This window comes from Crassostrea angulata, chromosome 3 (genome assembly GCF_025612915.1).
Source record: "Crassostrea angulata isolate pt1a10 chromosome 3, ASM2561291v2, whole genome shotgun sequence".
Lineage (NCBI taxonomy): Eukaryota > Metazoa > Mollusca > Bivalvia > Ostreida > Ostreidae > Magallana > Magallana angulata.
In genome coordinates this window covers 31,443,095-31,458,872 of record NC_069113.1, presented here as the reverse complement: position 1 = coordinate 31,458,872, position 15,778 = coordinate 31,443,095, and the positions used below count along the sequence as shown (strand labels likewise).

Below are 15,778 nucleotides of genomic sequence, written 5' to 3'. Positions count from 1 at the left end.
CAATATCTACCCAAGTTATACTCGTTTTTTGTTAGTCGTGTTGTTGGTTTTAGTGAAAATTGAAAATTTTTATTCCAAAAATACAACTTTTACCATTTTTGTTGATTCGCAATCGATATTTTAATCCTAAATCCATGCAATTGCTTGCCCCCGTAAAGCTTCTCTACACTTAGGCCTACATGTACGTAGAACTGTGGGGCATGGAATAGTATTCTGTGTGTTTGGAGTGAAATCTTGTTGGTACAACATTAATTCTATGTCAAGTATTTATTTTTTGTAGCAATTTTTATTATCTTTATTCTGAAACCTGGTTTCCTTCCAAGACAGTTCATCAAGTTCAGTTAATTTTCATAAAACGGCCCATTATAGAGGTACTTGAAAACGTATTATTAATTTACATTTGTACAAAATGTAGCTGTAGGTAAGTGGCTCCCAATCTGAAAAAAGGACGGATGGACGACCTGGGTCCGGTCCTTCCGAACGTTTTCAGACCGGGAGCTATATATTCGACCTGGAGCTAGGTCAATCAAAAAGTAAACAATTTGATTAATTTTAAAAAATCAAACTGAGATTTTTTTTATTTTACGGAGTAGCTGCAGAAGTGTAACTTTACGTAAAAATTTCGGTTGACGGTCACGTAGAGCTAGAGTTCTGCACCTAGTAACGGAGTTTACTTGCAATTATAAGCAAACGGTAGTATCTAAAGGTAAAAACTGACTGACTAATTAACATAATATTCGGTTTTGCATTCTGAAAAAATGAAGTTTCTCTAATAAATTAATTGTTACAATTGCATAAATTACAATATTCTTACAAAATTCTTCTTTGAACAATTTTAATTTTGCCTAAAAGTTGACGAAATAAATGTGCAGATCTGTACCTGGCCCCCCCCCCCCCCCCTCACCGTCCTAGATCCATGCATGGTTTAGGCTATATGCGATTCATCAAATGAGTATCTTAGCAAGAGAAGTCGCTTAATTAAATAATGAAACTGCTGTCATCCCATTTAGGAGTAAATAAATTTACAAGTGTGTAATTTTTGTAAAAAAAAAAAAATATTACAAGAACATGATAACGTTATATAGATAAATTTAGGTAATTTTGTTCATAACAACCTTCTTAAAATACTTTTAAAAGATTTGGAATAGTATACTTGGATAAAAATGTATTATAAACTTTATGGAGATATCGTGGATATCAATCAAATGTTACTGTACGATCTCACCAAAGTCACTGGATCCGCGCCGAGAAAAATCGGGATTGACCTCCGCGCTTACTTCTTAAACAACCAATTAAAAATCGTCTTACACATCATGTGATCGCGTAAGCGCGAACGTTGAAGAGCGTAAACAACAAGGAAAATGACTGCACGTCTGCAAGAAATTCAGAGTTCGTATGAACAAAGGTAAAGAAAATATGGCTTCTATGTGTTATTAAATTATCCTTTTGTATTTTGTATATATACGACAATTTATTAACTAATACAATATCGGGTCTCTGCACTCCAAATGGATCATCATCATGCTTTGTACACATTCCTTGAAATTGCACAATATTTGATTTGTGTAAACAATATATGGTTTGAGTAATGTGATATTTATCGATGCTTCAAATTCCACAATGTAAGATTGCACATTTCCTTTTAAGATGCAGTAGTCACTGGTAATAGATACCGAAGGAAATTGAGTAACTGCAGGTCAGGGAGAAGTTTTAGTCTGTTAGTTTTACTGCAAATAAAAGAAAATAACAAACATATAAAATGGAAATCAAAAACGAAATCTTGTGCTCAGTTTCGTTCATCTTCTCGAGACATCATGGTCATGGGTTTCTGATCCAATCCTAAACCCACAAAGAGGCAGATCAGAGCTGACTCGTCTTACAATCTTTGACCAGATTGAATTATCCAACTGCTCTAGATGCAGGTCTGTAGCTTCCGGTCTGAAAAAAAATTTGGATGGACTACCTGGGAACTACAGTACCACCCATTGAAAAAAAAATTGTGTATTTATCACGCACTAAAATAGCCGCTACGGCTAGTTTTGGACCAGGGGCTACAGACCTGCAGCTACCACTGCTCATGACGTAATCAAAATACAAAAATAAATGCATCATTGGTTAGTGGACAAGTGAGTGAGATGCAATGACACTATCAGTGTCCATTCTGGTATATTTGCATTTCCATTGTTCTTTTCCACTGTAAGCCCATACGGAGGAGCTGCAATTATTTCTCTATAATCGCAATTGCTCTGTCAGTATACTATGACGTCATAAGGTGTAACATTATATATACTTTTCCATGACGTTATAGATTTAAACCACTATACGATACATCATGTGTTTTTCTTCAACTCGATTAAAATTGACATATTTACATGTAATATTAAAACATGTTTTTGATAAGATTTTAAAGGAATTACTGTTATATCATTGATTCTGTTAACAAATCTATGTGAATTAAAAAGATACATTACAGTCTTAATGTTTACTTTTGATGTAATAGCTAAATGTCAAGGTCTAGGCTAATACAGGGTATTTGCGAGTGGTAAAATGCAAATATAGCGCGCATCATGGAATATGCCAACAGAGCAATTGCTATTCATAACGCCATGTTCACTAAATAACGTTGTTTATTTCTTAAATGATGTTAAAGGAAGGGAAACCACTGTGCATATGGGATCTGCAATGCAAAAAGTACATAACAATATTATTAATTTATATGTACTTTTAAAATATTTAACATTTGCAAATGTGTGGGTTGGTATGATCCGATGATCTTTAACACTGATATTTTTTATGCTATGCTGGATATCATAAAATCTTTAAATTATTTCAGATTTAACTGTATGATTTGCCTGTGTCCCAGGCTTCAGATGGTCAGCGGTTACTGTCAGCACAGGATTTGCACACAGTGTCTGTACAATGAAGACAGCATACGCAAACCCAGCCTAGACAAATGTCCTACATGCCAAAAAGAAGAAGCTTTCCCAGTTATAAGGTACATTAGTGACTGTCGCAGCTGTAAAATTTGAATGATTCGTTTTACAAAACTACTTGAGGTTAACTTGATATGATACTGGCTTAATCAGCTCTTTTGCTTTGCATAGGCCAGCAATTCCAGAGGATGTTATAGAGATTCAGAGATGTCTGGGAGTGAGAGCCTGTCCCCATTCTGGATGTACAATGGAGTGTTGGGAATGGGAAATGGAAGAGCATTTAAAGTGAGTGAGCCACCGAATTATCTTTGTAAATTACAAGAATCTCAAATGGTTGAGTGTATATGTAGAGAAATAAACAAAATTGGAATTGAAAGGCAGTTAACAGTACATGGGAATGTATTTAAATTTAAGATTATAATAATGAGAAAATTTTGCAGATCATGTCCAAATCGCCAACCATCACCACCAAAGCAAACTCCTAAAAAGAGAAGATCATTGATGCCAAGGACCGAGGACACCCCTAAAATGTCGCGTGTGACTCGAAGTAGTACCTTTAATTTGGGTAACTCAAGACTCGAGGACTTTCAGATGGGGAGACGAAGGATGAACTTACGCAGAAGTACACAGCAACAGACGCTCAATAATCACTGAAGTTTGTAGATATGTGAATTGTTTAAATTTGTTTGTTGTGCTTTGATGATTCTCCCAGAATTGTCTTAAAAGGGTTATTTATTTATATGAAGACAAACTGAGTGTTTTGCTTGTGGCAATATTGTCTGTGATGAAGATTTTGTTGTTTTTTGTTTTTTTTTAAATCATGTTTAATTAATGCACACAGTAATTTGCATAGTTCTTTAAAGTGTAACTTTATGTGCAGTATGGCAGCAAATCTAATATAAATGTCAGGGATCTTTAACTTTTTATGACTTTTAGAATTACTTGTAAGCTACTTGTACATTGTATGTGAAATGTCAACTTTTATTCCCATTTCGTGCAATGATTTTTTCCCCCGTATACTATGTTATGAGACACATTTAGACAAAAAAAAATAATGATAAATGTCTTCTTTATTTGCTCAGCTTAAATACTTCTTTTGTATGTTATTAAGTGTTAAAACGTTTGTGTGCATTACTTTCACGAAGGCCACTTCATGAAATCATTTTGATTAAATTACCTTTTCTGTTTTATTTATTACAAAGTTATTATAAATCTTTTAAAAAATGTTAAAAATTTAAGAGTAGAGAAGTTACAATAGTTTTGAAGACCATTGAACTTATTTTGATGTCCTTGTTTTAATGTTAAAAATTATAAGACCATGAAATAAAAGATTAAAAATTTGGTCCCAGTATGAATGTTTATTGAAAAGTGTTTTTGCAACTTGTTAGCATCTAAATGCTTTACCAAAGAATAATGTATATGTCACATACATGTATATTTCTGTAATAGTTTGAAATATTTCTTATAGTTTAAAATATTTCTTGTATCAAGTATGTTTAGTTCAAAAGTTTCACTCAGTTTAAACTGCAGAATGATGCATCAGATTTCATATCATTTAGTAGTGCCGTAATTGTTGAAAAAAATTACTACTACATGTAAAACAAAGTACTTGTATGACTATTACAATGCTTTTAATCTAACAGTGGAATTTTTGGCAATGATGAACAGTTGTACATGTAAATGACAGTGCAATCAGATTACATGTGTATTGTAATGCCTGGTCAGGACAATATATTGAAGTTTTGTCACATACATGTACTCTGTGAGGCTTGACCAATGGGGGTCTATGTAATGACTAAGTGAATCAAAAGGCATTTACCATGAGTCAGCTTGAAAGATTTTTCATGTGCCTTATGATGTTTGACCAATCCACCTTTGTGTAAATGACCAAAAGGTATACATGTAGTTAAGGCATTTTTTTGTTTTTGTGAAGTGACTAATTTTTTATTTTATTTTGTTTGACATTTTGAGAAGAGGATGTACATGTGCGTTCAGCCTTACAGTGACAGATAATGACTGTGTTTTTAGGAGTACTGTAAATTATGAGTTATGGCTTGACTTGTTTTACAATTGGACTTGTGTTCAATAATAGTGTTCATTTTGTTACTAATTTACATAATTGTAAGGTTTTGTTTAAGAAAATAAAAAATCTCGATTGATTTATATGTTGTTTTGAATTGACACTAGAGTGAAATTTCTAGTAATATTTTGGACTTCCATGAACTGATGCAACTTTTGGCAGGGAATTGGTCTGTTGAAGGCAATTGTAAGGGAATCAGCTAAATATATCATTGTACATAGTGAAAAATTAGTAAAATTATAATAACTATGTTCTGATAAAGCAATTTATTTCATTTGCTCTTAACATGTATATCACTGAAACTGGATTTTGTCAACAACAATGTCATTTTACCATAACTAGCTGATGTTTACCGGTACATAACTGGATTTCATATAAGTAAGCAAAATGGACAACAAGGTATCTGGTTATATAATTTATTCTAAGATTTCAGTAATTTTTTTTTTAAATACATAACATCAATTAATAAAACAATATAACAAAACTTTTAAAGAAGAATAATAAATGAATTCTTCATTGTTGAAATAACAGGACATACAACTGTAGGAACTTGTTTCTGTACATGTATTGAAAAGAAAAAAATTAAACATTAAAAGAAAAAACCCATAAAATCCCAAGAGATTTCTAAAGAATGAAATCCAGTACACACAATTATAACTACATGTATAAGAAAATAGCATTTGTAGTCTGATTAAAATGCCGCTTTATCTAGTATTAATAATCCTGCAAGCACAAGGAAGACAACTATGTCAATGTAAGAAGGGGGAAGCAAGTCCTGTATACTGTACATATGTACATTTGATTTTCAGATACAAGTTTATACACATACACCACATCTCTGTATGTGGATTTGATGGCATTGAATTTTACAGCATGACTAGATCTATCTTATATAAAATAATCCCCCCTTTTCTTTTTGGGGGGGGGGGGGGGTGGGGGGGTGGGGGTGCAAAATATTAAAAATTTATGTGGTTACTCTTGCAATTCAGGATCAATTTTTGTGTGTGTTCAAATACCTTTGGAAAATAATCCATTCATAGATTTAGTTATTTGGTGTCATCTTCATTGAACATTGCATTATATATAAATAAGGCGTATTAATCTAGATGTTTACAATGGAAATATCATCAAAATTTACATGTTACATGAATTACAGTTTTACAAATGTAAAATGTTAGTGTCTAAGAAAAGTAATATATAATCTATAGAAGGAAATTAAATGAAATTACACAGTGCATGCATATAAAATACCGTTACCTCGAATAGCAACTAAGGTCACCGAATCTACACATATTTGATGGCACTAAATTGAAAATAATTTTAACCTAGCTGTTTTGACACAGATATGTAGTTCTACAGACAAGACAAATATGACTGACAAATACAGACATAGGTATACCACAGTAAATATGCACGTACCTATGTCAATGTATGAAAATTGATAAAGAAAATTTCATGAAGTACATTAAAAAAATGTCTACACAAAAAAGATTGACAGGAATCGGAAACTATACCAGCTGCCTGCTTCTAGTCACAGAGCCAATAGAATTAAAACAGGAGCAGCCAATGGATTCAGAATTCATGAAACAATAACCTTGTACCTATGGAAATGCATTGCCCTATCACTTACTGGTAGAATGAAAATGTTCGGTAGGTTTTTTTTTTGACCCCTTAAAAAACCACCACAAATTCTAGACGCTGCTGTTCAGAAAATTGAACAAAATTTATCTGAAAATGATGACTTATAATCCATCTGGGCAAGGGTTACATGTGTAGACAAAACAATGCAAAGAAACAAAAAACTACCCCTGATATTTAAAAATATCATATTTCTTCATGAATCACAATTTCGTACCTGTAATTAGATTAAAAAACAGTGATTTTTATCATTCAGCTATGTTCTCCGATTATCTACTGTATTTATAATAAATATAAATATAAACATTTCTGACAACTTGTTCTATTGCACTGATGTTCTTTACTAAATCATGCACATGAATGTACCTGTATCAAACTGTTCAAGTGGTCAAGTGGTACATGTAGGTGTCCTGACTTAATTACTATAAAGAACTGTATTCAACAAGGGTTTGTTCTAGTCATAATACATAAATACATTACCTTAATACATTTTATATATTTTCTTTTACATATTCTTTATAATCACTGATATCAAAAGTTCTTCCAAAATTAATAAAGCAAGAGCTTGTACAAATGGTTGTATGGATCTACCTGTAAATAAGCTTGGGTTATCACAAAATTTTAAACACACATGTCATGTATAATACCCATTCTCAAATTTTTGCTGAAGAAAGTATATTCTGTTCAAAATGTCATGTACATGTATGAAACCAACAAACATTTAATGCATCACAAGATTGTCAAGTACATTATCTAATACCCGGTACCTGTATATAATTCAATGTGACATTCATTTTGATTACAGAAGCTGAAAAGAAAAATGATGAAGCAAACAATCTATAAGTAAATAAACAAACAAATGTATTAATGTTGGTATTGCTCTAAGAAACTTTCAGTACTGACACATTCATACAGTGATACATATAATGTATATAATACATGCACTGGTACATTAAAATGACTTTACATGTAATATATTAATAATATATGAGGAATGTATTTATCTAGCATTACATTGCACCCATTCAACCAAACATTGCAACATTTTCTAAATAGTCCAACAAACAAACAGAAAAGCTTCTAAAATAACTTGCTATATTTCACTTTGTCTTCTTCAAAACTTGCATAAACAAATACAATATAGGTAACTTAATCTTTGTTAAATTTTTCCTACAATTTTGTATTGACATCGTTTGGTACTTTGTCACTTGAGCTCTTTGATTCTGCATTCTCTTCAGGAGAAGGATTCTTTGCAGCTGATACTTGGCCGTTATTTTGCTTCGCCTTCTCAAGATCTGCACCCCCACAAACAACAATCCCTTTGAAATCCAATTCAGGGGCCGGGCTGCTCTTATCCATAGCGTCGCGGATGTGTTCCGGAATGCAGCCGAGAAACTTTCCATGGTCTGCAACTGTGGCAAGAACTCCTCCCGTGTTTTTGCGTTGAACATCTGCACTGTAATTCATTCTGATGCCATGGAAGTCCGTCAGCGTGCCACCCACTGCATGTAAAATGGCCTCTGGGGCACATGTGTCCCATTTCTTGCACCCTTTGCTTGCAAATACATATGCATGTACTTTTCCTTCAATTAGTAGAAGAACCTGAAAAAGTATGAGAATTTATATAAACATGCTTGTGTTTCACTAAAGACACATTAGATTCTGTTGCTTTAAAACCACAGTTAAACATTTCATGAAATGAAAACATCAAGAGGAGTTCCCATGAAAATTGCACATACTGGTATATAAATTTTTTTGAAATTTTATTCGGTAAATAGTATTTATCTGACCTTGACCAATTAAATCAAAGATTCATACTGTTTTGTCTAACTACCATAAATAAGTACAAAGACTATTTGTATACCTAAATCATTGAGAAAAGAAAATTTATAAAATTCCTCCTTTATAATACATGTATTCCCCATTTCTGGGACATACACTGAATCACCACATGAAGAAATATAAGAGTTATCCCCCTTGTTCAGCACTCACCTTGTGACCTGCTCCTCCCACCCTGACCACTTCGTCGGGGTTACAGGCCTCCACTGCCTCTGTCACCATCCTGTCCGAGTGAGATCTGCTGGTTGTTACTATCACCTTGTTGGAAGGGGGCGTCTCCCTCTCAAATCCAAAGGCACCTGTTGGTATGAGAATGAGGCAATAAAAAAACAGACACTTTACCGCAAAGTTCCAGGGATAAAAGATTTTGATTTCTTAATAACTTAATTTCTTACATCCATTAATATCTTTTAAGATTAGGGAGAATTTAAATGACTTCATCATAGTGTTAATTTGTTATAAGCTTGCTGTTACCATGACGATGTTTTACTGTAATGTACATGTATTTCAATAACCCTTCATGCAAATTTACATGCATTCATAAATATCTGCCAAAGTATTTATCGATCCTTTAATACCAGTGACCTAATGATTTATTTTTAAGTGAAATGCTCTTAAAAAAATGACCATCATTACTTTTCAATGTTTCAGCACATATCCAGGAATTCCTTTCTTATAAAGTAGTTCTATTAAATTAAAATGATTTTTACATCATTTGATTTTTTTGTTTGTATAAAAAATGCTGCATGCACAAGCCCATATCTTTGTGACATTTGTCTTGGGTAAGTAACATGAAATTATGGTATATCAAAGACATCAGTCAATGCAAATATCCTGGCAAAGTTGAACCCTGCAGTTAAGATTAATCAAGATAAGGATTTTTTTTCTACAAAATTAGGGAAAGTATGGGTCATGATTTTTAGGTGCATTTATTTAAAGAAAGTTATTTCATAAACTGTGCCCACCTAGACCAATAACTCCCCAAATGCACCTCCCCAGTGGTAATCCAGGCTTCTCGAAGTTAAACCAGGGCTGATGTACGACTCCGGCCACGGCGTTCCCTTTGACACTTATACCAATCAGCACTGTCACATGGTCCAGGAAGCCTGCAAGATTAATACCGTTACAATGTATCAAATATTTCATTTTAATTGCAATTCATAATGACATAATTAGATAAATTACCAAGCATTTGTTAGCAAAAAATTTGTATTTAAAGCTTTGTATTAGTTTGAGATATGATCAACAACAGATTCATGTATCAATACATGTACTCAAATTTAAACTGATGGTTATAATCAAAACCAAATCCATCCCATAATTTGAATTGAATTTCTACCAAAATACAAGCATATATCACTAACGAGCAAATTTTGGATAATTTTGATATGAGTTACGAAGGCAAGCACAATGATTATAATACTTTCTTACATGTGTGACAATCTTACCTTGTGTAAATTCAGCAGTTCCATCTAAGGGGTCTACCCAAATCACAACCTACAAAATTAAAAGGTCTTAAAATGCAGACATAATTAAATTTTACACCTAAAGCTCCCAATCTGTCTGGGTTTTTTTTTAAGGCTCAGCAAAATCAATCGAAATTTTAACACAAGGTACATAATCACTTTTTCTGTACAAAATAAAGTGAAGGCCCTACTGGATAAATTAAAAAAATCTAGATCTGAAATTCAATATGCTTCATAAATTGATGGTTACAAGACAAATGAAATTCCATCTCCCTATCAAATTTTAATATTTTAAAGATAAAAACAGAGGAATCTAATCAGCATTAAAATAACATAGAAAAAATGCTTTGCAGAAATCATCTGTCATCTGGATGAAATATGTATAGGATATTTTATATAAATGTCATTTCAACTCTATTTTTAGAGAGAAGATGACATTTGTATTAAAAGATTTAAATGAAATAAAAGCTCACATCTTCATCTTTGGTATCTTTGAGGTATTCGGGGCACGTGTGCTTCAAGACTTCCTCATCAAAGTTTAACTCTATAAAATCTTTAGGAATCGTCTCTTGAGGATCCAGTTGCTAAAAATAAAGATCAAAGATTGAAAGAAATCAGTGCAAAACATGGAACAGTAAACTAATAATAGATATGGCATTCTTATGAGTATACCTGTAGATATTCTGAAATAGAGTGCTACCAGCTTCATTGCATCAATGGTCATTAGAAAATAGACAGTCATGTAAGATTGTATTGAGGTTTATTATTGACTTGGGCAGTAACAAATTTAAGATTTTGGTTGTTTTGATGGTGCACTTGTCATAAGAATTAGGAGAGATGAATTATGACACATGCAGTTTGGGGAGCAAAGGAGGTTAAGAAAGTTTACAGTTCCATAGATAAAATTTAATGCATGTACTAGTATATGACCTGGCTGATATGACATAATGATAATGTAAATGCAACTTGTGTAACTAAATTTCCAGGTACGGTATGTCTGTGACACTGGCTGGGATTTAGAACGTGCAGCATTTAGGAGGAAGTACGTGGCAGACATACCAAGTTCTGGTTTTTGTCGTATAGCTCCAGAATCTTTGGAGGGGTCCAATGGGGGACACAGGAGGAGAGAGTACCATATTGTGGTTTGTTTACAAAGCTTAAAGTTCTCTGTGTCATTTCATCCTAACAAAGGAAAGAGAAACTATGTTTCATTTCTTAAAACAACCTCATCCAATACTTAACCAGTACATGTACTAGCTAGTACATGTACATGTACTATTAATGAATATCCATGCAGAGCAATTGCCATGCTCTGTAGAAAATAGCACATTGTGAAGCTTTTTTGAGATCTGCTGCCTGTGCTGTCAGTCTCGTATGCACAAAAGTAAGCTTATGCAAGATCAGGTTTGGTTTTCCATTGATGACTATATTATACCAACTTATCAGGGTTGGTACAATACTTGTTCAATAATCAATAATGCAAAACTTTAACCAAGGAAACAAGATATCCCATAGTCTGTAACTCCCATCCTTTGAACAGACTTACGGCACTACAGATATAAAGGAAATGGCCCATTGAATTTCTATTTAGGCTAGTGAGATTTCATAAAATTAATTCTGAGATGCTTAGCTATATCATAAAATCTTGAAACTGAAACCAAATTTCATACTTAAATAGTCTTACTGTTGAATTTCATGACTGACCGTGACCTTACTCATTTGAATTTGTAGGTACTCCTTCACCCCAAAATTTACAAAATAAGTCATTAATTTTGTAATTACTGGCCGGTATTCAAGAAAATTATATCCCAATGAATGCCAATTAATTAGAATAGTCAACCGAAATTGGTCTCTTATTCAGAGATTTCATATATTCTCTTTTTTTTTCTTTTTACCTCTTCCCCAAATATGGCCACATTTGGAAACTGCTTGTGTAGGGAAGCCACAATACATCTTTGGGCAGAGCGGTCGGCCTCTGTCTGAAGGTCATTTTTACCCTGGAGAAAAAAACAAACAAACAAAAATTAAAATTCAATTCATCTTGTAATGTTACTGTAAACCTGGCATTTTATGTTTTGGATAAGATTCACTTGCAACCTCTGTTCAAGGATATTTTACTTAAAAACAGTTGTACATATCTGTATATCAAGGAAATTAATCAAAATTACTGCAAGCTTGTGAAAATCAATTGTTGTGGTTTAAACAGTTGTGAATTCGAAATTTGATCTCAAATGATTGGACTCCAAATTTTTGTTAAATTTTGGTGGCTGATGTTTAGAATAACTCTATAAAACAAAAAATAAACCTGTTAAATGCCTGCATATAATGCCATTCAGAAATGATGTATTTTTAATGAGGTAAGAACAATGTAGTAGTAAAATGGAAAAAAAACCAATCCCTGTGTCTCCAGTGAGACCCAGTCCCCCCAACCCCCCCCCCCCCCCCCCCCCCCATCATATAGGGTTTCAGGATAATATCCTGCCATGATGGTAGTTTGGAATAAATTAAGCAGTGTTAATTGTAAAAAATATAGAGGAAGGCTAACATACATTTTGTTATCTACAAGGAACTAGTATACACACTAGGATTTACATGATTGTATATCTTGTCTACTGATCCAGTGCAATATTACATACATCACAATTTACATGCGCTATTAATATGTACACATTTTTGATGAATGATAAAATTTTCTTTCTTTTTAACCCTTGGTAATATTCATTTTTTTTATTTTCATGCTAGTCTGTAGCTAGGTTATCCAATGTCTAAATATCTTTCAGTTTTGGTATGACATAAAAGCTGCATTGTATATGCTGCAATGAATCACAATGGGAGTGCATACATATACCATTTAACTTTCATGAAACAGTAATTTCATTGTTTTAAATCAAAACAATGAAGACTGTGTTTTTTGAGAGTATACAGTCAATTGAAATTCATTGAAAACCAAATGCACCAGCTGTTTACTTTATGAATAAAAAAAAATTGGATTTTGTTCTATATATTTCAAAGGTTCAAAAGCACATCTTATCTCTCTCCAAATTATTGTTGTATGTTATAAATTACATTGCATATTTTCTCAGAAAAATAATAGAAGCATAGTTCAACCCGTAACTGAAAAACTTCACAACAGTCAAACAGAGAGTACATCCTTGACAAACAGGTAATGAGAACATATCATTAGAATGTGTACTATGACTATGTGTACTATAGTACTAGTTAATGCTTCTTGACCTGAATATCAACAGCTAGAGATCATGATATCAAAATAAGGTGAAACCTTTGAATATCTGTGTACCGGTATATATGATGCAGATTAAGATAGAGAGAGGACAACAAGGAACAACTAGTCGCTCATGTGTGTCCAACCTTGTACACATGTACTGACATTGACTAACAGATGCAGTATATTAACTATACCGGTACATAATATATTGCACTCTTGTTTACAGGGGCACTGCATAGCACTTTAAAAAACTGGTCAGCTGAATATTTGATGAGACAACGTCACAGGTGATAAAGCAGACCGTTCTCTTGTAGGATAAGACTTGCTAGGTCATTGTTCTAGTTTAAGTGCTCATTTTACACACCTCATTCTATTTTCTGAACTTCGGCATGAAGTTGAGAAACTAGAACTATGCAAATTGTTCCTAGCAAAGATAACAAGTTAGTCATACAGGTATATTAACATTAGTCTTAACTAGGGTTTTCATGCTCTCTAAGATACTAGTAAGGTAATTCTTACAATATTGCAAAGGAAATAACAAAATTCTGTTTGAATTTGTTCTCCCATGGATTCTTCTTAAATAACGACCAATGAAACAACCTACCACTAATAAATAATAGGTGTATGTGTATGAAAGTATACATAAAGGCATTGTTTACCACAAAAAATTAATGTATCAGTTTAAATAAGTTCCAAATCATAAACAATTATGGTCAAATTCTTTAAAAATCACAAGTAACAGTACCTTTTTCAGATACAAAAAAAAAATAAAAATTAATATGTAATAATTTAGGCATTTATAAAAAGTCCCTAAAACTCAGGTTTAATTAGTAGTACATCAGTAAATTATGGAAGTACACTAATTATGGAAGTACAGTAATTATGTTGTAAGTAACAAATAAAAATAAACCAGTTACTGATTATTGCGACAATAACCGACATTCATATAACACAATATTAGATGTATATATATATTAATGTATGATTGATAAATTTTCAATGTTTCAGATCAATTTTAACATACTGTAGAATCATCATTGTTCATGGGTGACAAATGTTTGTGCATGGCTTTCTTGGGTAACCCTTGCCAACAAACGTATATGCAAGCATATGTTTAATATTTATTAATTAAAAAGAACATGCTACCAATTTCAATACCAATTCACATCCCCACAAACGTATATGCAAGCATATGTTTAATATTTATCAATTAAAAAGAACTTGCTACCAACGAAATTTCGTCTCCATGAACAATGAAAATTTTGGCTACCCACGAAAATTTACCCCCATGAATAAAAATGATTCCACAGTCTGTAACAAACGCCATTAAGTAAAGAAAGAAATGTTTTACAACCTAATAGCTTTACAACCTAACAAACATTTAGATCACTTCTAAAATCCATTAAAATTTTTAGTACAATTGTAATCAGTGAGCTAAAATTATATAGTTTCAGTTCTGTCTTTGGCCCTCCTCACAACATCACAGGTCCTAAGTCCACTAGTGACTGTGAGATGGCCACAAGTGGACTCAAGATCCCTGACTTTGAGAGGATGTCTCTGGGCATTCAAGTCTATTCTTACCAATAAATGCACCAAATGTAAACAAAATCAAAAAGGATTCTTAGTTTCACTCATTACAGTAAAACATGCTTATAGTGAGCACACTTATAATAAATTGATGCTTAGAGTGAAGTGATTTTCATTCCCAGAGGATTTCAAACATATTGTGAAACTAACGGCTATAACGAATTGTTTATAACGAAACAAAATTGCCGGTCCCTGACACTTCAACGTTATAAGTGTGTTTTACTGTATTAAGATATCTATGACATTCTAACTTTAATTATAATCCACGTTGCAAGAAAATAAATATTTATATTTACAAAAGCAAATGAAAATTAATAACATTTAACTTTATCTACTCTCTGAAGTCCCTTTATAATTACATGAAAAAAAAATCATTAAAGATGATAAGAAAAAACAGATGTTCTCAGATGTGTCATATTTTAAAATAGAAGTCTTGCAACCTTGGAAGATTCAAACTTATCAAAGGTTCTAAGACACTTCCAGCTTATATTATAAGTCTATATATAGTTGTGACAAATACATAATTGCTATAACAGGGTAATATCCTATTACAGTAATTATAGTACTGTACATAGACATGAATTCAAAATATCATTTATTATGAAGAACATAATGATGGGGCGAATCAGTTGGAGAAAATGTTGTATCGATAGGTTTCTTGTTAATGGTAAAAGATCACGGTTAAATATGATAAAGTAAATTAAACGAAAACAATAAATGCTTGTATACAAAACATGTCTAAACACAGATTAAATTTTAAACTTATAATTGCATGTGCTATTCCGTTTAAAACTGAATTACAAACCTTTTCAACAATTCCAAGATCTCCTTTAGTTAAGACATTTCTTATAATGTTACTAGCGCGATTTGAAACTGCTACAGAAGCAGACAAAATTCGCATCACCAGAGACGGATTGGAAGCCATGTTTGTCAGTGTAAACAACCTGCAGATGTCGTAAACTCTGAAAAGTCAAATTTATGTTGTGTCTATTTTATTGATATGTTTTTG

The 15,778-nt window shown here is 32.6% G+C and overlaps 2 protein-coding genes across 3 annotated transcripts; one reads left to right on the top strand and one right to left on the bottom strand.

Annotated features, from left to right (window-relative positions):
- Positions 1–1,299: 1,299 nt before the first annotated feature.
- On the top strand, positions 1,300–7,488 carry LOC128178539 (uncharacterized). Its single transcript, XM_052845764.1, has 4 exons — positions 1,300–1,405; positions 2,834–2,995; positions 3,105–3,218; positions 3,374–7,488. Exons 1-4 carry the CDS (start codon positions 1,362–1,364, stop codon positions 3,585–3,587), a joined length of 534 nt encoding a protein of 177 aa, XP_052701724.1. The 5' UTR covers positions 1,300–1,361; the 3' UTR covers positions 3,588–7,488.
- On the bottom strand, positions 5,939–15,719 carry LOC128178536 (3'(2'),5'-bisphosphate nucleotidase 1-like). Of its 2 annotated transcripts, XM_052845758.1 has the most exons (8): positions 15,575–15,719; positions 11,852–11,953; positions 11,016–11,138; positions 10,430–10,540; positions 9,939–9,987; positions 9,456–9,596; positions 8,644–8,789; positions 5,939–8,253 (listed from the first exon to the last, which is right to left on the bottom strand). In XM_052845758.1, exons 1-8 carry the CDS (start codon positions 15,692–15,694, stop codon positions 7,822–7,824), a joined length of 1,224 nt encoding a protein of 407 aa, XP_052701718.1. In that variant the 5' UTR covers positions 15,695–15,719; the 3' UTR covers positions 5,939–7,821. The 2 variants fall into 2 exon arrangements, with proteins under 2 accessions (XP_052701718.1, XP_052701719.1); XM_052845759.1 differs by lacking the exon at positions 11,016–11,138.
- Between the last annotated feature and the right edge of the window lie 59 nt (positions 15,720–15,778).

What these genes read in the sequence shown, in the direction of transcription:
- LOC128178539 (XM_052845764.1), top strand. Translation starts at nt 1,362, where the DNA reads ATGACTGCACGTCTGCAAGAAATTCAGAGTTCGTATGAACAAAG. An exon ending in GAAGCTTTCCCAGTTATAAG is followed by an intron (nt 2,996 to 3,104) that starts GTACATTAGTGA and finishes TGCTTTGCATAG; the next exon opens with GCCAGCAATTCCAGAGGATG. An exon ending in GAAATGGAAGAGCATTTAAA is followed by an intron (nt 3,219 to 3,373) that starts GTGAGTGAGCCA and finishes AAAATTTTGCAG; the next exon opens with ATCATGTCCAAATCGCCAAC.
- LOC128178536 (XM_052845758.1), bottom strand. Translation starts at nt 15,694, where the DNA reads ATGGCTTCCAATCCGTCTCTGGTGATGCGAATTTTGTCTGCTTCTGTA. An exon ending in ACGACAAAAACCAGAACTTG is followed by an intron (nt 10,541 to 11,015) that starts GTATGTCTGCCA and finishes CTTTATTTTTAG; the next exon opens with CAACTGGATCCTCAAGAGAC. An exon ending in TTGGGGAGTTATTGGTCTAG is followed by an intron (nt 8,790 to 9,455) that starts GTGGGCACAGTT and finishes TCATACCAACAG; the next exon opens with GTGCCTTTGGATTTGAGAGG.